Source organism: Portunus trituberculatus, chromosome 34, assembly GCF_017591435.1.
Source record: "Portunus trituberculatus isolate SZX2019 chromosome 34, ASM1759143v1, whole genome shotgun sequence".
NCBI classification, from domain to species: Eukaryota; Metazoa; Arthropoda; class Malacostraca; order Decapoda; family Portunidae; genus Portunus; species Portunus trituberculatus.
The window spans coordinates 9,790,544-9,813,322 of NC_059288.1; the positions used below are offsets into that span (position 1 = coordinate 9,790,544).

Genomic DNA, 22,779 nt, shown 5'->3' on the forward strand with positions numbered 1-22,779 from the left:
AAAGAATAGAGTACAACCTTGCGTCAGCGTGTTTCCCTACCACACACTCTGGACATTTGTCTAGATCAGTGATGCCCAAACTTTTCCTGAGCGAGTACCACTTGGAAGTTGAGCGAGTACCACTTGGAAGTCCCGTACAGTCCCGCGAACCGCCTGTTTCCGGGAAAAAAAAATACCAGCAAATACCAGTTTATTCACAAGTAGAACACACAAATTGTCTTTTAACAAGGAACGCAATTTGATTTAAAGTGAGGGACGCATCTGTTTCTTCTCCACAAGCTGATCGATGCCAGATTATCTTGTGTAAGGCAATAATAATTTTTCTGAGAAATGACAATTTAAGTTAACTAAAAATCGCATCTGATTCCGAAAGTACTCATGTTTCACCTGGAAGGCCTTCACTTACTGGTGGAAGGCGAACCACAGGTTGGGAACCACTGGTCTACATATAAAATGTTGTGTCTTGTTCTGGTATAGCCCACGGTCTAGAATCTAGATATATCTGGCCCGTGGTATAGCCTACGTACACCAGTCACCTGTGAGGCAGCCCTTACAACTCACACCAAGATTAGAAGTGAAGTCTACCAATACCATAAAATATGCTGGAGCTTTGTATTGCTGAAGGTGACGTCACAAAACTCAGAATACTGTACTGTACACTGATGTACTACTGTGGTAACCAAAGACTATATATAAACTTATATATAGTCTTTGGTGGTAACCATGGCAGAGAGAATTTCTTTGGGCGACTTGTGAAGCTGTGTCGCCAGATGGCATCACGTGCCCGTCGACCCAGAGCGAATTTCCCTGAAAAATCACTTAATTACCATAAATCACCTGCGTTCTTTCTTGGAAAACTATAAACACATATCAATACAGAAACTGTTATTGTTTGTATAAAAAAACGTAATCGATATGTTTCTTTATCTAAACAAAACGGAAATAATGACGATATACTAAGTAGTTGAGAAGTCGGTAAAACAAATTGTCCTTATATGAAAGTAGTGCAGATTTAATTAAGCAGGAAAAGGCTTCGAAAAAAAAATCTGCTTGCATTTCTGCGTTTCTTGAGTAACTGCATTGGGTGTGTACGTGTCTCTTTTGAAAAAAAAAAATAATTGCCAAGAAACTGAATTACACTTAGCAACTCACAGCAGAACGTCCCATTGCCAGGACGTAACACTAGTCACTTTGTTGACCGCGTCAGGGAAAATAGCCCAGCTCTGACTTGCCTAGTATCAGTATCCCTACCAAATGGTCGCTTATAGTAATTACATACCTTGTTGATGGGATGCTAGAATTTTGTCAACTCCCGCCACACCACCTCGCCTTCTTCTTCTTGTGACCTCTTCAGCTTAGTAAACAACGTGCATTGTATCATCCTGGATTCAGTGTTGTACTCTTAAGCCACGCCCCTTAAACTATTTCTGACTTTTTTTTTTTTTCAAACTCAGGAAACGCAGAAATGCAAGCAGAATTTTTTTTTTTCGAAGCCTTTTCCTGCTTAAATCTGCACTACTTTCATATAAGGACAATTTGTTTTACCCGAGTTCTCAACTACTAGTATATCGTTATTTTTTTTTTTTTTTTGTTTAGATAAAGAAACATATCGACTACATTTTTTATACAAACAATAACAGTTTCTGTATTGATATGTGTTTATAGTTTTCCAAGAAAGAACGCAGATGATTTATGGTAATTAAGTGATTTTTCAGGGAAATTTCGTTCTGGGTCGACGGGCACGTGATGCCATCTGGCGACAGAGACAGTTTCACAAGTCGCCTATTCGATTCTGGAAGTATCATGCCTAGATAAAACAAAATCTAATAGAAATATAAACTAAAACTTAGGTGTATAGCAATGAAAATATTTAAAAGGCAATGAATATCAGGGCAAAATGAGAGACTACAAGAAGCAGCACTGTTGGGGCGGCGGCCACGGGGCAGCGGCAGCCATTACGCCAGTCGGCAGTCGTCACGCCGCCGTGCACTGGAGTAGGTAGGTGTAACAAATGTGGAGTTTCACCCATGTATAGCCCATGGAGGATTTCGTGTTGCTGATATTTCGGGATTAGCCTTGCCATTGATCATGGTGTGAGGTGTGAAGCGCGGGAGGGAGTGGTGAGGAAGCAGAGCGTGTGAGTGGTGAGCCATGGTGGTGGTGACAGGACTGAGAGGCATCATGGCGGCGCCGGACCACGAGCAGGCTGCCGCTTTTTGTGGTTTTTAGGAACCTTTCGTCATATTCCCTTCATGTTTATACAAATTGTGCAATGCAGTGCCCAACACTAATGGTGAATGCAGTTTGTGGAGTGAGAAATAACGTCAGTACAGCGGTAAGTGTGTGAAGGCCTTCCATCCACGGTGTGTTCGAATCACCCACCTGATACATGTACCGTAGGGCTGCGAGGCTGCCACTGGTGTGTCGGTGCCCCTGCTGGCTAAGAGTTATTCACCGTGATGGTATAGAAAGTTTAGAAGGATATTAACAGCGCTGTTAATAAGGACCACGTCAACTCCATAGATTTGTTGGAAATGGTGACAGCTAGAAATGGTAAAGGTCTCCAGCTGGTGTTGCCTCGCCCTGGTCTGGCCTGCCGCCGAGTGTAGAAAGGTCAGGCTCAGGAAGTAATAGTCTGTTTAGGTTGTTTGGACAGAGGAGTACTGTGACAGGCATGGCAGAGCCACAGACAGACAAACTGGTTCCTCAAGGCAGCCACACCTGAAACTCTCACAGAATGCAGTGTTGCCAGCCACAGGAGCAGACCAGCATAGCATTACCTAAAGGAGTTCTGATCATTGCTAGCATACCTAACCTTCATATCTAAGATTCTTATTTTGGTAAATCTTACTAATAGCACCTCCTTATATATTCTTATGTCATCCCTCCCTAGTCCCAGCAAGCTTGGGGGCCTGTGGGGAATCGGGGGTTTTAGTGGGGGAGGCATATTTGAGTGATATATGGACTTTGAAAAATCTATGGAAATTTCTTCAAATGTTCGAAAATGTCCTTAAATATAATGGTTTTACATAACCCTCCCCCCTACAACACTAACCTAAACCTAACCTAACCAAATCTAACTTAGCCGGGGGGGCTGCGCCCCCCAGACCCCCCTACAACACTAACTTAACCCTAACATAAACCTAACCAAACCAAACCTAACCTAGCCGGGGGGGCTGTGCTACCCCTCAGACCTCCCTACAACACTTAACTTAACCCTAACATAAACCTAACCTAGCCAGGGGGCCTGCGCCCCCACGGATCCCCTCCCTACAACACTAACCTAACCCTAACATAAACCTAACCTAGCCGGGGGGGGGGCACACCCCCGGAGTGTAAGGATTACATAAAGATGCAGCCTCTTCAAGGACCAAGTGCAGTCTGGAGTGGCCATAAGAAACACTGACCTGGCTAGATAGCCTGCGAAATGCTTCTTTCTTCGTCCAAAGAGAGGCACTTTACTTTTTCCCTCCCTCCACAACCGCTCGGTGTTGTTTGTGTGCGTGGCTTTGTTATTTGGGTCCACAAAGTTGACAGAGTGGTTCACAGTTAGGTGTTGGTAAGCTTCGTCCTCTAAGCAATTATAAGCTTTCCAGCAATCAGAAATGATGGTGGTGCCAAGGAGAATATGATCTTTAATAACGCCAAGGAGTGTGTTCCTGTCTCACTGCACAGTGGGAACCATGAAGCACTCACGACTCTCTCGACACACGCCGCCAAACACTCACTGTCCTTCCACTAACCTCCTGACGTTATATTTTCTTTTTCCGAACTTGCTCTCGTCTTTTTCAACAATTTTTCCTGCACCACCAATTTGTCCATTCCTCTTGACACACCACTTGATCAGCACATCGCAGCAAAAACTAGCCCAGTCACAAGTGTCCTTGTCACTAATTTTGAGTTCACTCCTAACGAATATGTAAGAAAAACTCACGCACGTAAGCGTTTATGAATATCAAAATAGTTTCAATGTCTATGAGCATTGTCAAAAATGGTATTCTTAAAAACACTTTGCTGCCAGGAACACTTAGTTTTCTTCTTGTGCCCTTTACCACTTTTCTTCTGGCATCTCCACAATTTTTTGTTAAAGTCCAGCACAGCCGCCTTTCTGCACACTTCACACTCTTTTTCTTTTAAAATAAGTTTGTGGCAGACACATAAGTCAAAGAGATCCCTTGTCTTTTCCGAGAACCGCAAGCAAAAGTCAATTAGTCCAATATCACAATCTTCACACCTGTCTGCCACCATCACGTCAACCATTCTCATCATGAAGTAGTTAGCCACCTAGCGGGTCAGGTGATTTGATACATCACACCTACCTCGAGTACACAGGTCCACATGTTTGCCTTGTAATTGGGAGGTCTAACATGCCGTGACAACGTCACGCCTTGTGATTGGCAGCTATGAAGTCACGCTATACTACATCACAGTACCTGCACGCTCACCAACATTCGAACACACACATAACTCTCTCAAATTTACCACGAGCCTCATCGTTGCGGACTTAGATTTTGTGAGGCACCCACCAGACTTTGAGGGCTTGTGTAGGACACAGTAAGGCCGTCCCCCAAATAAAACCACAAGAAACGTATTGTGCATTAAGTACTTTATCACTAAATATGAATATTTTACTGTTTTGTTAGGACGTCCTATTGGTAAGATTATCCCTTATTTGTATTGCTTCATAAGTTATTTGGTTTTATTTCATCTCTTGTATGCTTTGTGTTTTGTATACTAGTGATGTAAACACAAATATTGCTGCCTCTGAGAAAAAAAAAAAAAAACACCTTCCTGCTAATACTTCCCCAATAGACCCTTCTCTTACTCAGACTCCTTCAAACATCTAGACACTTCCTTAGGGACACCCAACTCATTGTTGCACTAGTTTTCATTGTTAATTGCACATTTTAATATTAATCTGTATGTTGGCATCAGTGTCTCCTCTGGCCTTAGTGTGTTGAGAGATAAGGCATTATGTCAACACTTTACACCAAGAGGCTACTTCTCATGGGGACTTAAAATGAATTCCTCCAAGTCTGCATTATTAAGGTTTCAAAGGAAGCCGGTGAATTCATCCTTACTGGGTGTCTCGGGTCATTACCTCCTTGATGGTAGGGTTATACCAACCAAAGAAGCTGCCATGGATGTGGACATAACTGTTGACATTTCTTTGAAGTTCCACCAACATGTAGCCAAAATAGTACATAAAGCGAGCTCAGTGGTAGAGAATGTCTTGAATCGACAGTTCATCGTGAGTCTTCATTCATGTTCTATCTTCACCACTCACATAAAACCATTATTAGAATATTCTACATCACTCTGGAACACAGGATATCTTGGTGACTTGAGATTACTAGGAGTGCAGGGAAAGGTGGACAAAAACAGTCTGTGGTATGGAACATCTTAGTTGCCAACCAAGGCAGACTTCTTTGTCATGACATGATTAGATATTGGTCAGTTTTTTTTTGTAAAGATTCTTCAATAAAACCTGAAGACTTGTTTCATCACTCAGCTGTGTATTACCCACAAAGGAGAGGACATCAGTACAAAATTTTCTATGTTCACTCCCAGTTAGATGTTAGATCATTTAGCATGAGAGGCATTAATACTTGGAATTCCTTACCACAGAGTGTAGTTTCTTCTCAGAATGTCACCACTTGTAAGGTATCTCTAACCAATTATCTTGGTGCTAATCTTTTCCAGTACTGATAACTGTTGAGTTAATCAAATTGCAACTCAACCAACATCTTTCTTTACCTGTTTGTGCATTTTTTGTCGAATATGTTTCACTCTCCAGCCTAGTATTATAGTATTGCCTTTGTGGTTCTTTACTTATTGCTTGGTGCTGGCACAACAACAGAATGTGGCTTCTCCTACCTTAGTTGGGGAAGTCCACCAGGTGAGGATAGATTGTGATACGTGGATCTTAAACATCTTGTGATCTGTCAGTCTATCAGAGTCTGGTTCCTTGTTGTGTGCATATGAAATGGACAATTTTATCAGAGTTTATGAAAAGTAAAAACATGTGATTGATTCTGATTTACCAGTACAGTATTTTATGAAAACTCAAATCATTGGTGAACCACAATTCACCAGCACACTACAGACCCTCTCATAACACTAAGTATTGCTGGAAACCTGGCATCTTGATGTATTGTCTTCATTTTGTAATCTTTTTACATGGACACAACTTTTCAGGTTGTTTGCATCAAAGGCTGCTGCAGCCCCGACTCAGACCAAACTTGGACAAAACACTTGGTGGCCACAATGGAACACTTGACTGATCAAGAGACTCATGACTTGTCACAACTCACGGCCACCTCTCCCCAACCCTCACCTGCCTTAGTGCAACCAGGCAGGAGGGCAAGCCTGAATGGTGGTGAGACTTGCCCACCCTCCTTCCACCAAAAGCCTGCCTCAGACTCCAGTGACAAGGATTCCCTCTCCTCCTCCAAGCTCATCCTTCACCTGGGATGCGACAGTGATGAAGATGAGGAAGAAGAATTAAGGAATGTCAAGGAAGATAAGGAGAACAGACTGCTGCTGCCTGCCTCACAGGATCTGAAGCTATGCACCAGGTTCACCCTCACACCAGTGGCAGGCAGGAGGGAGAGTAAGTGCTCCAGGGAACTGTTGGATCTGACCACACCTCACCAGAGTACCTCAAAATCTGTGGATTGCCCTGAGCGACCCAGCAAAATTTACCGCACCTCCACCAGCCACGCTGAGAGCTCTATCTCCTGCCGTTTGCTGTTTTCCACTAACGTAGCCTCGCCTGCCACCATCGCCAAAGAGGGGGAGTCCAACGATCACAGGCACCTTGTTCTTGCCGCCACCAGCCAGCACAGCATGCCCCCTCACTCCAAGGATGGCTCACCACCTCTCTCCACTTCTCTGAGTGAACAAGCACTCATGTTCAAGGGAGATGGAGAAGAATTGCCGACACCCATCCACTCCCCAAGGTCCTCGCCGTCCTCCTCCTCTTGTAGTGACTGTGAAGTGTGTTCTTCTGCATCATCTGCCATCATATCTTCATCCTCTCCATTATCGCCTCCTGTTTTTTTCCTCCTGAGCCCTGATAAGTTCACTGTTGCATCCAGCGCTGAGGAGGAGCTGGAAATCCCTGCCAAGGATGAAGTGAAGGACCCTCCTCCTTGTGACAGTGAAGACATGTCTCAGGAATGCAAGGTAGAACATCAGAACCCACATGACTCAGCTGAGGATACCAAGGAGGATGTGAAGGAACCCCTAGTGTGTGCCTTGGATGAAGTGAAGGAAGCAGAGGAGGAGGTGGTGGTGTCTGCTCTACCTGTTTCTGTCAAGATGCAAAGTGAACCCATGGAGGTCAGCTTTGCCCCATCCAGTACAGGGAGTGTGCACAGTAACTGGACAGCTATCAGTGGTATCAGTCCCCTGCCATCCAGCGACCCCACTCACCTACACCACCACCGACACCGACACCATCACTGCCACCACCATCATGGCCACCACCACCACCACCACCACCACCGACATACCACTGGGAAAAGTCGTGACAAGGCAGCAAATCACAATGACATCTTGGTGACCAGCACACCAATCCACCAGAGGCGTGTTGCCGAGGTGGTGAACGTGTCATCGGTCACCTCCAGCCAGGACGTGTTTGTGGAGCCCAGCAGGTTTGTTGTCTCCTCGGAGCTCGTGTCACCAGAGCCTTGTACGGAAGCAGAGAATGACTTAATCACATCGATAGCCAGCAGTGATACAAAGCACCAAGACCAGTGCCCTGACTCCATGGTGCTGCCAGTGCTGCTGCAGAGTGGCTCGTCCCACAGCACAGCATTGGGAGACACGCAGCTGAAAAGCTTGAGAAGCCTGAGTGAGAATGCAAATGCTGTGAGAACCAAAGATAGTGAGGGAGAAATGCAATGCAACATTAAGAAGAAGAAGAAAAGGACTGATAAAGAAGAGCCACAGCGTTCACCAGTAAAGACAAGGAAGCTGCAACCCAGGCCATTGTTTGTCGCTAACTTTGCTAAAAGTCGTCCTCTCACTAAGAAAGAAGCCAGAATTCTCTCCTCAACTCCTGTGAACTTCTCGGAAAGCTTCTTACTGCAAGAGGACGCTTCCTCGCACTGCCACTCCTTCACGTTCGGCCAATCTTTCTGTGGCGGCAGTGTTGAGCGCAAGTTGTCTGTCTCTATGTAGCAGATGCAGCTTAGATTTGACACAAAGGAAGCCAAAGGAAGAGAACACTAGTGGAGACATGTTGGTTTATTGTGTGCCTGATTTCCTTTTCCTTATTATTGACATCAGGTATTCATATCGCTATGTTCTAGACGGAAGCAGTGCATTTACCCAGCTGTGTTGTGTGGAGGCTGCACAAGCTTGGTATGCCTTTAATACTGTGCCTTTTCAGTGTATTAGTTTTGAATGCAATCAGTCTTAGATGGATGTATATGGTGAAATGGGTGTTTTTGTGAATATTAGTTGTTTTTTTTTTTTTCTCTCTCTCTCTCTCTCTCTCTCTCTCTCTCTCTCTCTCTCTCTCTCTCTCTCTCTCTCTCTCTCTCTCTCTCTCTCTCTCTCTCTCCTTTTTAGGAGATATTGAAGTCAGATTTATTTTACGAGATTGTTTTTATATTTATCCTCTCCTTTTCTCTGGTTTTACTATTTTTTTCTATTGTGTCACATTCTAAAGTTTTCTTTTTTTAGGCATATTTTACATTTAGAAGATACGGTTGTTTAATTGACTTTGTGAGTGAGATTTTCTTCTTTTTTTTTTTTCCTCCCTTGTTTCCTTATTGCTCTACCTCTTCATTTTTTTTCCCCCCTTTCCACTTGACGCTTCTTGCCATCTCACCATTCCACCTTGATTCTGTTCTACCTCGGTCTTTTTCCTTCCCACCTGACACTCTTCTCACCATCTCACCATTCCACTCCTTGTTGTTGTGGTTCAAATACTTGTTAGGCATCACTGGTGTCTTGATTGGTGAGCGATTCTTTCAGTATTGTTGCTTGGTGCCACATGAATACCTTACCTTTCATGGAACCTCAATAAAGTGACCTTAATATTACTGGGCTTCATTTTCTAAGTCTCTGCAGTGATGGTGACTGGTCCAAGCAAGTCACAAGGTTCACTGTGTAATATTTTCCCTGTAATATGTAACAATTCTCAACACTCAAAAGATTGTAATGTAGGGAAATTTTTAGAGGCATATTCAAGAAAGAAAGGGATTAGATGGAAGAATGTTGCAGTGTGTAGCCAGTGTATTGTCTGTTGGTGGCTGTAGAAGATGAAAAAATGCCTTAGTGGTTAATTCCTTCAGTACTGGGACATTTTTACCTTGTGTTTTGTGTAGAATTAGACCATTTTATTGATATTAAGAAAGGTCTATGGAGGTCAGAAGATTAATGGCCACAGTCTTCACTATTTTAATCCCCCACAAGTTTCTAAAGCTGTATAAAATCACCAAATAGTAAGAAGAATGAATATGGAGATGTATCATGGTACTGAAGGGTTTAAGGAAAGATGTGTCTAATAGCAGTGAAAAGGATAACATGTTTTCAGTATTGCCACTTGCATACTTGTTGAAGGGGGAGTTAGCCCTGTGCACTTGCTTGGCCTTTGTCACAGAGATCTTGCCGACAGATTAAGTCAAGAATAGAATGTCAAGGTGTGCTTATCTGTATAGTACAAAAACCTGAATGCTGATGAAGGTTCTCGGTGTGTATGGTGGAGATACAGGGAAAGCCAAGGGTGTCACTCAGTCATGTGCATGGAGGTGAGTTGTTATGTAACTTGTTAATATAAAACTCCAATAATAATAATAATTTAACATGTTTTCAAGGATAATTTCTAGTCTGCATTATGAGTGATGGATATTTTTTTGATAAAGGTTTCTGTCAGTGACTCATTGTCTTCCTTTGTTGCTGGTAGTTGTGATGTGTCCAGCCAGTCATTGTTATAGATAGTCACCCAATCACTAAAGCTTGTAAGGGAAGCATGTGCTAATGAGACATTGCATAATCAGCTTGGATCACTGGAAGGGAAACCATTGACCATTGACCTCAGGGGCTGATACCAGTAAATAATTCCTTCCTTTCCTTTGACAGTTGTATTGAACCAACACCTCCTTATACTGATGGCTTGACAGTTCCTGGTGATGGCTGCACCATTGCACTGTGGCTCAGGAGGGTTGGTACACAGGTACTACATGCCTGCTGCACTGCAAGGTGCAGAACATCCTGCCAGTTCACCACCACATCCTTCTCTTTGTTCATCATTCACTGCAAGGCATTGATTGTGCTCATTGTTCCTTTGCATCCTTCACCTTTGTTCTTAAGAATATTTTCCATAGAAGCAAATTAACGACAAGCCGACAAGCAAGGACCAGAAAGGTTGTGGTGCTGCTGCCACCAGTGTGACTGGTGCACTAGTGTGTGACTAGTGCATAGGTGTGTGAGGGAGGAGGCTGCACCATGCTGACTGGCCACACAAGCAGGGTGAGGTGAGTTCATTGGACAAGCCACACAATTATATAGTAAATGCTGAATCCCTCTCATGAAATGTTGTGCCAGAGTGTATCTAATTAAATGGTTTGCACCTCAGGATGTGCAACCAATTGTAGTCTTGTGCTGTAAATAATGATAGATTACTCCTATCCTTCCCTTTACTCTCTTATGTAGTCTAGCTTATGGACTGACACTCAGTAGATCTTTCCTTGCTTAATTTTAGTTACCATTGGCCAGCCTGCTCTCTTGTAAAAACAAATGCAGCACATTCATAAAGAAAACCCAGATCTGCCGGTATGTTTGGATGCTGATTCCTTTCTTCTCGGCAGGACCAGGACAAGGAAATTCAGCAGATGACTGGCAGACTGGCATCATCATCATCATTATTACTGGCATGGGGTCATCAGGAGCAGCATCCACACCTGTAGTACTGTCATCAGTCAGCCAGCCTTAATCAGTGTGCTCTCATCTAACCTACCAGTAGATGGCCATGCGCTGAAAGGAGTTATGAAGTGCTCGCCGCAGACCGTAACATACTCCAGGGTTCAGAAAAAATACCTTAAACACACGACATACATACTGGATGCTCAATGGTATGTATGTATAGATGTATCCGATGCTGAACAGGTTAAGGTTGAATACGACGTGTGAAAGATTTGGGGTGTTTATTTTATTTAGGTAATTGAGTAATATTCTTGGTACTGTCATAAATGTACCTCTCTCTCTCTCTCTCTCTCTCTCTCTCTCTCTCTCTCTCTCTCTCTCTCTCTCTCTCTCTCTCTCTCTCTCTCTCTCTCCACAGAGCCACAGGATGTCCCCCCACAGTATGTTTACAAACCACAGTCACTCACCACAGCCTCTCAGGGAATACTGCCTCCCCTATCCTTACTTTGAACACTTCTCTCACAATATGATGGTTCTATTTACATGGTGATCAATGAATGCTGTTGTCTCAAAGATCACTACTTCACTGCACCCAAATATTTCAAAGCATTTTAAAACATGTACTTCTATGAAATAAACATACATGAGAGAATCTATTTCATTTGGTTTGGAATTTGTACCTAATAAATCATACTCAATACTGTTCCAAAATGAAGTGAAGACAAATGACAGTAATGCATATACATGAAGGAATCTCTTACTATATGCATTACAGATTCCATGATTTGCTGTCTTCCCAAATATCTTCCACACAAACACATCAATACAACACTCTGGCAAAGCTGTCCTCTAATTTGCACTGTGATCCATTGCCAAGTGCTTCCCTAAGGAGTCTACAATTGGTACAGAAAGCAAAGCACCAAGAGCAAGGGAAAATACTCGCATACAGTTGGCAACAAATGACGTGACCACGCGGAAAAACAACAAACGAAACTTGTGTTCTGAAAATATCTGCCAAGTAATTACATGTAGTGAATTGTAAGTGTAAGTGTGAGCCTCATTACCTAACCTTTTACTTGTTTATGGAGTGTCCTTTGCATTTTCTTACTTCCAAGAGACAATCTGGAAGAGAGGCTGCAGAGTTGCCACAGGTATCACTGTTCATGCCCAATGAATTGCCTTTTAATTTCTCCTCGATGAATGAGTTTTCTTCTCTCAATTTGCATTTCAGTATCGCCCAGAGGTTCTCAATAGGTGATATATCAGGGCTGTTTAGTGGCCAGTCATGTATCCCGTGAACCTCATTCTCTGGGAGCCATTCCTTCACAACGTGTGCAGTGATGGCAAGGAGCCCCATCCTGTTGGAACACCTCCGCACCCGTGACGGCATAGCAATTAGCCAACTTATCTTTTAGAAGGCATAGATATACATCCTTCATGACTGATTCACTCTTGGAAAAACATGCTGGTCAGACACTAAGAAAATGCACCACACACCATAACAGAAGGAGGATGCTTGTGAGTCTGCAATATACTTGGGGTGAGAGGGGTCACACCATGGGCAGCACCACACCCTCAAGCTTTTTTTGTCACTCATATGAAACACAGATTCATTAGTACACAAAACCTTAATCCAGTCATCAACAGTCCATGATGTGTACTTCCATGCAAATTCAAGCCTCTTCCTTCACTGTGTGTCTGTCACCAAAGGTTTGCTTTGTGCTTTTTCAATCTTGTATTTCAATTTTTCTTGGGTGGCTCTATGAATGGTGCACTCCTTGAAGAGCACTATCATTCTTTTCTTTAATATCTTGCTGTACTATCTCTTTTTTTTTCTCTAACTCGTGTCTTATAACTATCAAAAGTTTTTTTCAGAAATCTTTGGACACCTTCCTCCACTATAATTGTGGCACAGAAGCTCACACTCATTATTTGCCTTGAATTTTTGCAACAAGGCGCCGCACTATGCGCACACTCACACCAGTTTTCACATTTGTTTCATGGCTATTTAGGCCTAATTTGTAGCACTGAATCACACTTATGACATTTCACTTCGTGTACATCTTTGACATCTCAAATATTTTTATCTGATGATGTCAGTGAACTGCACAAGATTGCACAAACGGGTTTGGAGGGAAGAGTGACACTGCCACTATCTCCATTGATGTTAAATGTCCTTCAAGATTTGAGTGACAGCCATGGACATTTTGTAGTAGTTGGAGGAGTTCCTTACAATGCAAGGGAAGTTGCTTTTGTTGTTTTCCCGCACTTACATCAATTGTTGCTGACTGTAGAAGATAGAAGACATAATTGTGATGTGTAAGGGTAGAGAGCAAGGATGTAGGAGAGATAAGGTGACAGGAAGCAAAAGGAAGGCAAGGATGGAGGGAAAGGGGGTGGAAGGTAAGAAAGCAGGGATGAAGGGAGAGGTGGTGGGAGACAAGGCAAGGCAAGGATGGAGGGAGAGATAAGGTGATTGGAAGCAGAAGGACAGGACTGACATTAAGCGGGATCTTTTTGTTTAGTCACATTTTTTGGCCTTGGCCAGACTTCCCCTCTTACATAAAAGAGTAAAAGGTGGAGGGAGAGGAGCTGGGAGATAGGAAGGCAAGTATGAAGGAAGAGAAGTTGGAATGCTACACGTCAAACACCAGTAAAGCCTTCAGTGTGAATGTCTAGGGCTTCTGTGCTACCTTTGCCTTCAGTGGCCAGTGTTATAGCTACAGTTTAGTGCCCAAAATGTCATATTGATCAAAGTCTGTCTAGGAAATGTTTGGAAATAGTGCTGCCTCATGGGGTCTGAAATGAATAGCAGGTGAACAAAAGCTTGCCATCAAAGTCTACAATGTTTCTGCCTGGAGAGGAATTTAATCTGCATCACCTGCCTCACCCCAGCTGTCCACTAAGAACAGCAGCCACATCCTAGTAAGTGAACAACAATAAGACAAAATCAAAAGAAAGGCTAAACTAAAATTCTCAAAGCCTCTAGAGCAGGGGTTCTCAATCTTTTTTCTCGTTAAAAGACCCAGTTATAAAACAATCTACCCAAAGCCCCAGCAAAGAGACGTTGAACAGAATGTTAATGTGGTGACTGACACTGACTCAATATGCAAAGGTACTGCACAGGATAATATTAAAGCAGCCATCTAATCATCCCCAGAAATCTTGTGAACCCCTCAGTGTTTGCAAACCACAGGTAGAGAACCCCTGATCTTGAGAATGAGTCCGGAACACTTCTTATTACTACAGTGCAAACAAGTCAGCTGCACAATATATATAAAACACAAGGAATGCACACTAGTCCCCAAAACAGCCTTCCATGTGTGGTGTGAACAGTGGCATAATGAACAACACATCAACTGCTGCCACATCACATGCAGTGTCAATAAGGTTGGTATACATGACGACCAGATGCTGACATGCTAATATGTATCCCAAAGTCATAATACACAGCAAGTACCCCTACTTGGTGTGCAGGGCTACCAACTGTTGCCACCGTAACCACCAAATGTGTCAGAATGTAGACCTCTTATGTACTTTTAAAGATCATTTTGGGAACTATTGCACATCAATAACTATAACAAATATCTATAAAAAGACACATCAGTAACGACTAAAAAATATCACATATAGTATCGGCCAAGTACTTCTTCAAAAAGCCACACTTTCTGAGCGGCGGCAGCCAGAAGGGGAAGAAGCAGAGCATGACACACACTTTCCCCCGGGCAGTCTCCCCACCCTCGGCCAGCTCCTCCAGCAGCCCCTTCCTCACCAGCGGGAGCAGAGAGGATCTTCGGAGGTCGTCCTGGTCCTGGTGGGTGGCCAGAGGGAGGGTGAGGAGGTAGGCAAGGTGGGACAGCATGCTTGGAAAACTCTGGTACAGCTCTCCCTCCACCTCCTCTGCTACCTGCAACACATCACCTTCCTTCACTAAATCACCTTCCTTCACTAAGCCATCACCTCTACTGTTCGTCACACTAAACACACTCCATAAGGGTTGGTGCAGCAAACTGTCAGGCCTACACATGGCAGTCCCTGTATAAAACATGCCGACCTATTTCCACCTATCATTCTCATCTTTAAATTTGTCTGATCTTCTTTAGCTCGCCCATGACTCACCACTAACAACCTGATTACTTAGTCAGTCTGTTTCATTTATTTAACACTCCATTTGAGAAGTATCTCCTTCCATCTCTTTCTTAAATCTATTAAATCTAAATTGTTCCAAGCTTGAAATTCTTTGTTCTATAATGATTACTGATCCTGAGAATTTTGCTTATTGTCTCTCTTATTATAACTCACACAATGCTTAAAGACATTTATTTTATCTTCCTTTTTCACATTCCTTTGCTCATCTAATGCACATGTAAATGGAAAACTTTTATAAATCAAATGCAAAGCACTACACAATACAACCACAAATCACACACACACCTGTGCTAGGAAGTCCCTGCAAGCAATGATCGCACAAAACGAGAAATGGGTCTTCCACAAAACATTTCCCAGGAGTTCAAGGCAGTGAGTGAAGAGTTGGGTGGTGTGTCCTGAGGCCTCCACCAGCGGAGAGTCAGCCCACACGTTTACCTTGCACCCGTCTGCAGTGCCGGCCTCACTGTGCTGCTTTGCTGGAGGATCAGCACGAAGCGGTCTGCCATGTGGCTTGAAGTGGGATATGTTGAGTCTCTCGTCGTGCCACCAGGGACTCTGGCTCTCAACGCCCACGTACAGCTCCAGCACACGCAGCACCTCTCGCTCCAGAGCAGGGCAGTGGCGCAGGTAGAGGGCAGAGGTGATGTCTCGCTGGAGCACCTTCTTGCTGATCAACGCTGCCTCCAGTGTACCCCACACACTGCTGTCACTGCAACAGTCAAACACCAATGCATTCCTCTGCTGCTACATTCTGGAACTCCCTGTCTGCTTCTGTATTTTTGTCTTTATCACCTGGACTCATTTGAGAGGGAGGGTTCAAGACAATTATCCCATTCTTTTGGTTACCTCTCTCAGACCTGTTTAGGGACTGGTATCTAAGTGGACCTTTTTGTTTAATGGTCTTTGTTGCCCTGGGCCAGATCTCCCCTCATATAAAAAAAAATAATACTCAGTCTTACAATAAATTAACCAATTCATTAACTATCATGAGTTATGAATATCAGCAAATAATCTGGTTTCAATTCATAATCCTTCCTGACTGACTGTTTGGACTCTATGATGCAAGGAGAGAATCACACTGTATGGCTCCTGGATTCTGCTCCTCAATGTGTCCTTATCTTCACCAAGCACAGAGAGCAAATCATGTCCTGCTTTTTATTGGAAGTTTTTGTTGCATGGACTACACTATTCTGAAAACTTGGCAATTACTTATAATACATCCGCATTCCTCAGACCACCCACTTAATATTCTAAATTTTTCTTAAACTAACTGTTCTAGAGGTCTTTCCCTGCACCCCCAAATCCCCTACTGGGTCATGAACCTAACCAAACATGAACCTAACCTAACCCAATGAAACACCTCAAAAATTACACTGCTAGGCTTAGAAAATCTTGAGTCTCTGCCACACTCCCGCACTACAACAGACATACCACACGCCTGTCATGCAATTTCTCTTTGTTTACAGCAAGGCCACCGATGCTTCTACACGATAGGTGAGTTCCATGGCTGTATATGATGTAGCTGTATTACAAAGACTTGCCCAAAACTCTTAACTGTTAGTGTGTATGTATGCATGTCAGTTTATGCACCTGAAGATCAACACTTTCCTATACTGCCAAAACGAGAACATCAATTTTCAGTTTTTTGTTTTGTTTTTTCATGCATTTCTTGAAGTAGGTGAGTGTTCCCAATAGTACACCAGCCAACACATCACTTGGAAACCTTAGACTCCACACATCACACATCAACACCACCACCAGACAACACACTGACACACACCACCAACACCACCGCTGGTGGGAGGCAGTGGCATAGTGGATAAGGTGGTGAGTGTGGGATCAAGCAGACGTCCATGCGTAGGTTCAAATCTAGCTAAATACTGTCTTGAAACTATGTCATTTGTCGAGTGGTTTAAAGTTACTTACATGTCACCACAACACCCAGGTTCTAAGTGGAGGTGGAATTGCCTTACACCAAAGATGTGCTTGGGTGGTGATATGAGCCCTAATATGGCTACCATTATAAATAAAATTGCCCGTGCCACTAATTGGAGGAAGCTGAACAAAATATCCCATACACTTCAAATATATCTACAGATGCTATAGGCCATAACATAAAAAACACACACACACACTGAGACCCTTTAGCACCACCACCAGACACACTGACACACACCACCACCACCACCAGATACACACAGACACACTAACCAAGGCAAGGAGTGCAGGAGGTCGGCACAGACAAGGCTACAGGAGGGCTGTGCAAGGCAGAGGTGAGGCAGGATTTCTTCAAGCTGTTCCTGAGACACTCTCCTCCCACCCACCACTGCCTCTCCCCCCTTCACCACCTGCACCAGAGCATTCAGCAGGTGTGGGATGGCAACGTGACTCTTCCAGGCATCGATATCCTGGAAAGAAAATGATATGCATACAAAAAATTGCCATAAAAGGTACATTCAGTAATTCACACTTGTTACCTTATCTGATTCCACCATGGAGAGAGAGAGAGAGAGAGAGAGAGAGAGAGAGAGAGAGAGAGAGAGAGAGAGAGAGAGAGAGAGAGAGAGAGAGAGAGAGAGAGAGAGAGAGAGAGAGAGAGAGAGAGAGAGAGACTAACACACACACACACACACACACGGCCCGGTAGCTCAGTGGTTAGAGCGCGCTGGCTTCACAAGCCAGATGACCGGGGTTCGATTCCCCGACCGGGTGGAGATATTTGGGTGTGTCTCCTTTCACGTAGCCCTGTTCACCTAGCAGTGAGTAGGTACGGGATGTAAATCGAGGAGTTGTGACCTTGTTGTCCCGGTGTGTGGTGTGTGCCTGGTCTCAGACCTATCCCAAGATCGGAAATAATGAGCTCTGAGCTTGTTCCGTAGGGTAACGTCTGGCTGTCTCATCAGAGACTGCAGCAGATCAAACAGTGAATTACACACACACACACACACACACACACACACACACACACACACACACACACACGCGCCGCCGCCCGTAGCTCAGTGGTTAGAGCGCTGGCTTCACAAGCCAGATGACCGGGGTTCGATTCCCCAGCCGGGTGGAGATATTTGGATGTCTCCTTTCACGTGTAGCCCCTGTTCACCTAGCAGTGAGTAGGTACGGGATGTAAATCGAGGAGTTGTGACCTTGTTGTCCTGGTGTGTGGTGTGTGCCTGGTCTCAGACCTATCCCAAGATCGGAAACAATGAGCTCTGAGCTCGTTCCGTAGGGTAACGTCTGGCTCTCATCAGAGACTGCAGCAGATCAAACAGTGAATTACACACACACACACACACACACACACACACACACTCTCTTCTTCCTCCTCCTCCTCATCTGGGAACAAGAAGAACCACCGTCCATTACATAACATAGCAAAGGTCTCTGCTGCGGAAAAGATGGATAGCCAAGACGAGGCACACAACTCACACTCACACTCCCACTCTCTCAATCCCTCGTCCCCTGATGGAGCACCCAAGAAGCAAGAACACGGGCAGCTTGTGTGTGATAATGTTCCTGGTTTTGCACCAAGAACCATGGTCCATGTTCTGCATACCATAGGCCAGTGTGATGCCCCCTTTATGGAAAATAGAACACAAAGGAAGAGTGCAGAGAAGTATCTAAAAGCTGTATGAGGGACTACTTAACAGGAAGAGAAATGAAGACAGTGATAATAGACACCCCATCAAGTTGGAGCAAAGTAACAAGTGGTGTACCACAGGGTTCAGTGCTGACACTAATGTTTCCAATATAAATTAATGATATACAAGAGGTCTTGAGTGCTGCATAAATTTGTTTGCAGACAATGCAAAACTGTTGAGAGTAATAAAGAACCATGAGGACAGCATAGAAGAATAAAAAATGGGAGAAGAGGTTATGATGAAGAGGAAGGAAGAGAAAGACCTGGGAGTGGTTACACAAGACATCCTGACTCCAGGCAGACACATAAATGGGTTATTTGTTTCAACATAATTATATGGATAAGAGTATGATGAAAAAAATCCTAACCACTATGATAAGTCCTAGACTGGAATATTGCAGTAGTGGTGTGGTCACCACAAATGCAAAAGGATATTGAGAAACCAGAAAGAATCCAAAGGACAGCTACAAAGATGGTGCCAGAAATAAATGTCCTTGCCTATGAAGAAAGACTGAAGGAAATGGAACTACCAACTTTGAAGGATAGACAGGAGAGAGATCTAATCACGATGTGTAAGTTAGTAAATTGTATGGAAAAGACACAGACAAGACCTGGTATCACTGACTAAATATGGAGATAGATGGACAAGAGGACATTCTAATAAGGTTATGAAAAGTCAGTGTTTGAGATACATTAGAAAGTTCAGCTTTCCACACAGGATGGTGGACATCTGGAACGACTTGAAAGAAGAGATCGTAGCAGCAGAAAGTGTGCACAAATTTTAGGTAGAGTTGGACAAAATTAGATCTGGAGATAGGTCACTATGAGCTCCACTCGAACCCTGTAATATGCAATTAGGTACATACATGTAAAACCAAAACATAAGTAAATAAACCAAGAAAATCAGTACTAATATTGCCACATGAGATCATTGGCTGGATCAAAATGAAAATTGACTGGAAAAACATTATACTTTGCTCAGCAATTGCCTGAAATTATAGTATGTTATTTTCATCCTTTTTCACTATACTCAACATGGCTTTTCTTATCCTTTTCATCATGTAGAGCTTCTTATTCTGAATAATTTGAACCCATACATACCAGTTGCAAATTGTCTATAGCAATGACAACAATTTTTAAAGATCTATAATTTTTGGTGGGGAATGAGCTAACACACTGTGACACCAGGGCATGTGATGGACTAATGAGCACTGAAGACCACCATTAGATGTGCTCACTTGTGTGTGCATATTGCCACATTATTTGCATACATGTGAAATAAATCACAGTTGTTGGTCCTTTTGTCAGAGCATGCAGCCACTGGCCAATAAAAGTAATGTATAATGAATATAGCCAATCACAGCCATTTGTGGAGAGAAGCGACTCCTTTGAATTAGTTTATGGGAGATGTCTGACTGGGCAGGATGTTGCCTTCATTATTTCCATCATATCGTCAGACTTTACAAAGAGAAATAAGGTAATGACTTCATATTAATTTCTTAGAGTTGGTAATCAGGTTAGACTAGTTTGCTTTGGTTTGATCAGTTTAATTGTGTTGGTTAAAGTTAATTTGTTCTGAGGAAGATGTATTGGTGATGTGTGTCACCTCAACTAGATTATGTTAGGTTAAACTTAGGGTTAGATTGGTTTTGGTTAAATGGAGAAATTTCAATAGGTTGGCATAGCCAGCAGTGACCAGTGGTGGTGGTAAGTATCCTCCACAGCAGTAACAGTCCAAATTTTGGATTGTTACATTTGTGGTACTTTGTGATAGCAAAACTATTGGTCACTCTTGCAGTGTCAGCCAACCATGGAATCTCTGATATAGTTTGTGTTTTTCTGATGAGAAATGATTGATGGTAGCTATATGTCATTTCTGCCACAAGGGTTATTAACCAAACCCAACCTTATAACCTTCTACCTGTGGGGATTGTGCCCTCAAGATCCTGCCAAAGGGTTGTTAAACCAACCCAACGTGATAACCTTGTAGCCAGGTGAGGTTAAGTGAGGCGAGCCGGGCAGCGCTGGACACCCCCAAGGGTACTAACCAAACCAAACATTTTAACATCAATTTAATGCTATTCAGAAAATCATTGGTTGAGTGATGAGTGTGGCACAGATGCCCCCGACTAGGTTATGATGTTGGGTTTGGAGTCCGAATATAAAGTTATTATATATATTGGTTAGTAACCCTTGAGGGTATTCAGGCAGGATTGCTCCCCACAGCTAGGTTATTACATTGTGTTTAGTTAGTAACCCGTGTGGGGGGAGGTGTAGCGGATACAGCCGGAAATGTAACGTTGGCAGCGCTGCTCGTAAATCTTTAGAATAGGACCTCCTCTCTAATCCATGCAATAATAACACAAAATGATGAATAGTTAATGGAGAACACGTACCTTGTGGTCTTGTTTGGGGGTCACACACGGTTATGTCACATTGCCTCACTGAAATTAGAGACGTCACTCGGAGTCTAAGTCCAAATAGTAAACATTGCTATTGTCTTTTGTATATATCTGGGGTTTGTGGGTAACAGGAAGTGACTGTCTGTTGTTCACATCCTGGGTTTGTGGGTAACTGCTCAATAGGATTCTTATTGTGTCTATAGTTCTTTTGTCCAATGACGTGCCACCACCTCTTAACACCACAAGCTGCGCCAATGGGAATTTGCTATATGTATTCGTAGGCGGGGCACAGCTGGGCAGACAGGTGCACAGAGATCTGTGTGTGCAGTTGAGCTATGGCCACCAGTGACATTTGTTGTAAAGGTTGCAAATTTGATTACTGGGAAATCATCGCTCCTGCGATGCAAGTCAGTGTACAATGGAGAAGAGGACCAGCCAGGACCTTCATCCTTTCGTTAAGGTATTGTGAGGAGGGGTATTGGTAGAGGTAGGGCATACTGTGTGAAGCTATAAGAGAACCGGTGTGGGGGGAGGGAAACTGCCCCAAAGCAAGGATACGGTAGGTTACCTTTATGTTAGGGTTAAGTTAGTGTTGCAGGGGGGGGGTCCGGGGGCACAGCCACCCCGGCTAAGTTAGGTTACGTTAGGTTAGGTTTATGTTAGGGTTAGGTTAGTGTTGTAGGGGGTGTCCAGGGGGGCACAGCCCCCCGGTTAGGTTAGGTTTTTGTCCTTAAATTTTTTCAGATCGCCATATCTCGCCTCTTTTGGCTCCCCCCCCACAAAACCCCCGATTCCCCACGTACCCCCAAGCTTGTTGGGGGGAAGGGGGTAATAGAAAAGAATATGTAAGGAGTTGCTGTTCTATAGATTTACCGCGCTGCTCGACATAAACAGAGCAACACTTGCCGCCGCCGCCGTCACCATCAAAGTATCTATAAAGTTTTTGATGTGATTTTGTTGATTTCTGACCTTTTCTGCAACGCACATTGCTCGATTTAATGCCCCCTCCACCCCGCCCAAACAAAAACTCCTATGTCCCTCAGGTCCCCCAAGAAGGCTGAGAATGAGAGGCAGACATTGGCTGAGTTGGAGTTGAAAAGTCATAACAAACAAAATTAATTTGCGGCGGAAATGACACAAACCATCAGTCATTCCAATACATTGCTCACCAAAACAAACACGACTGATTCCATGGTTCACTGAAACTGCAAACTGACCCCAAACCAGCAGGCCCACACCACCACTCAGGCGGGGCAAGGCACTCACCATGCAGGACGCCCCGGCACCCACACACTCTTCAGACACCTCCCCTGGCACCCCTTCTCCCTGTCACGCCCTGTATTGTGGCCCGGCGGCTCCCTCACATCGTCCCCTGCCTGTACTGGGTGTGGCTCGCTTCTCACAGGCTGGAGGGATGAAATGTGGAGCTTTGAAGTGGACTGACACACACACACTTGTTGACAATACTTTTGTCTCATTCCGCTCCGCTGATCGTCTTTTGAACGGCTCCTGTTTTTTTTTTTTTCTTCTTCTTTTTTTCTTCCTGTTTACTTTTCCGTTTTTTTTTCTCTCCATTGGTTTCCAGGGCGGACATTTACAGACCCACAAGTCACCACTTTGAGTTTTTAGTAACATCAGGAAGTGTCTATTTATTTGACTTCCAAAAGCATATTTTAACATTTTTTTTCGTATATTGATTGATCCTCAAAT

The 22,779-nt window shown here is 43.7% G+C and overlaps 2 protein-coding genes across 7 annotated transcripts; one reads left to right on the forward strand and one right to left on the reverse strand.

The window, feature by feature from the left end:
* Positions 1-1,823: 1,823 nt before the first annotated feature.
* Positions 1,824-11,433, forward strand: LOC123512681. 4 transcript variants are annotated; one of them, XR_006677163.1, is made up of 4 exons: positions 1,824-1,998; positions 10,096-10,490; positions 10,824-11,087; positions 11,297-11,433. XR_006677163.1 is itself a non-coding variant. In XM_045269180.1 (2 exons), exon 2 carries the CDS (start codon positions 6,268-6,270, stop codon positions 8,185-8,187), a length of 1,920 nt encoding a protein of 639 aa, XP_045125115.1. In that variant the 5' UTR covers positions 1,895-1,998; positions 6,199-6,267; the 3' UTR covers positions 8,188-9,053. The 4 variants fall into 4 exon arrangements, 2 of the variants coding, with proteins under 2 accessions (XP_045125115.1, XP_045125114.1); XR_006677164.1 differs by lacking the exon at positions 1,824-1,998 and adding an exon at positions 9,395-9,764; XM_045269180.1 differs by lacking the exons at positions 10,096-10,490; positions 10,824-11,087; positions 11,297-11,433 and adding an exon at positions 6,199-9,053 and having other exon boundaries at positions 1,895-1,998.
* LOC123512682 lies at positions 8,533-22,577 on the reverse strand. Of its 3 annotated transcripts, XR_006677165.1 has the most exons (5): positions 22,336-22,575; positions 17,239-17,435; positions 15,313-15,736; positions 11,211-14,785; positions 8,533-8,569 (listed from the first exon to the last, which is right to left on the reverse strand). XR_006677165.1 is itself a non-coding variant. In XM_045269183.1 (4 exons), exons 1-4 carry the CDS (start codon positions 22,336-22,338, stop codon positions 14,492-14,494), a joined length of 822 nt encoding a protein of 273 aa, XP_045125118.1. In that variant the 5' UTR covers positions 22,339-22,577; the 3' UTR covers positions 11,145-14,491. The 3 variants fall into 3 exon arrangements, 2 of the variants coding, with proteins under 2 accessions (XP_045125118.1, XP_045125117.1); XM_045269183.1 differs by lacking the exon at positions 8,533-8,569 and having other exon boundaries at positions 11,145-14,689; positions 22,336-22,577; XM_045269182.1 differs by lacking the exon at positions 8,533-8,569 and having other exon boundaries at positions 11,145-14,785.
* Between the last annotated feature and the right edge of the window lie 202 nt (positions 22,578-22,779).